This window comes from Sinocyclocheilus grahami, unplaced genomic scaffold (genome assembly GCF_001515645.1).
Source record: "Sinocyclocheilus grahami isolate Dianchi unplaced genomic scaffold, SAMN03320097.WGS_v1.1 scaffold4811.1, whole genome shotgun sequence".
NCBI classification, from domain to species: domain Eukaryota; kingdom Metazoa; phylum Chordata; class Actinopteri; order Cypriniformes; family Cyprinidae; genus Sinocyclocheilus; species Sinocyclocheilus grahami.
The window spans coordinates 9,814-10,500 of NW_015509675.1; the positions used below are offsets into that span (position 1 = coordinate 9,814).

Below are 687 nucleotides of genomic sequence, written 5' to 3' on the forward strand. Positions count from 1 at the left end.
ATATATATATATATATATATATATATATATATATATATTTATAGTCATTCTTTCCCACACCAGGTGATTTCACTAAACAAATAGGAAATTCACAATCTGTTTGTTGATGAGTGTGGGTACAATGTCTGTGCCCTTGTCTGTTTCAACTGGAGGTTGACGAGGGCGTAAGAGAAGGTGTGTGGGCAGTTTAGCTGTCTGATTGGTGGGCACAGAAAAAGCCAGAATTTCTCCTTCAGTCATGTGCGTTGATCCTTTGCCTGCCCCAAACACATAAATACACACACCCACACAACTGTCCGGAAAAAATAAACTTCAAAAAGCTTTGTGTGACAGCTGCACCACAAAACATGCAAGTCACCATAGGTGTCCACAACCCCATGTGCTCCTTTCTCTACCACTTTTTCTTTTTTTCTTACCGTGAGAGATGTGAAGGTCAGACAGATCCCGCCGAAGCCATTGAGTGAAAGAGCCAGAAAAATGAGAGCAGAGAGGACTAGAACAAAAGATGCAAACCATCATTACACAATCAAAATGTGTGCTTGAACAACTCAAAACTGTTGCAATGACTTTGATATGACAAATCAAATTGTATGTGTCTTCTGTATACAGTAGCAAACATATAAATGCTACATTTGCTACTAAATGCAGCATTTGATCTGGGTATGGCTGTGAATGTTTATGAACATT

The 687-nt window shown here is 38.9% G+C and overlaps 1 protein-coding gene across 1 annotated transcript in view; it reads right to left on the bottom strand.

Annotated features, from left to right (window-relative positions):
- Nucleotides 1-687, bottom strand: part of LOC107576989 (large neutral amino acids transporter small subunit 4-like) — a gene marked incomplete at its 5' end in the record, with an annotated part of 11,730 nt that overhangs the window by 9,800 nt on the left and 1,243 nt on the right. The window contains one exon of the mRNA XM_016263109.1: nt 417-493. Coding sequence (XP_016118595.1) covers nt 417-493 — 77 coding nt within the window. The remainder of the gene's footprint in view (nt 1-416; nt 494-687) is intronic.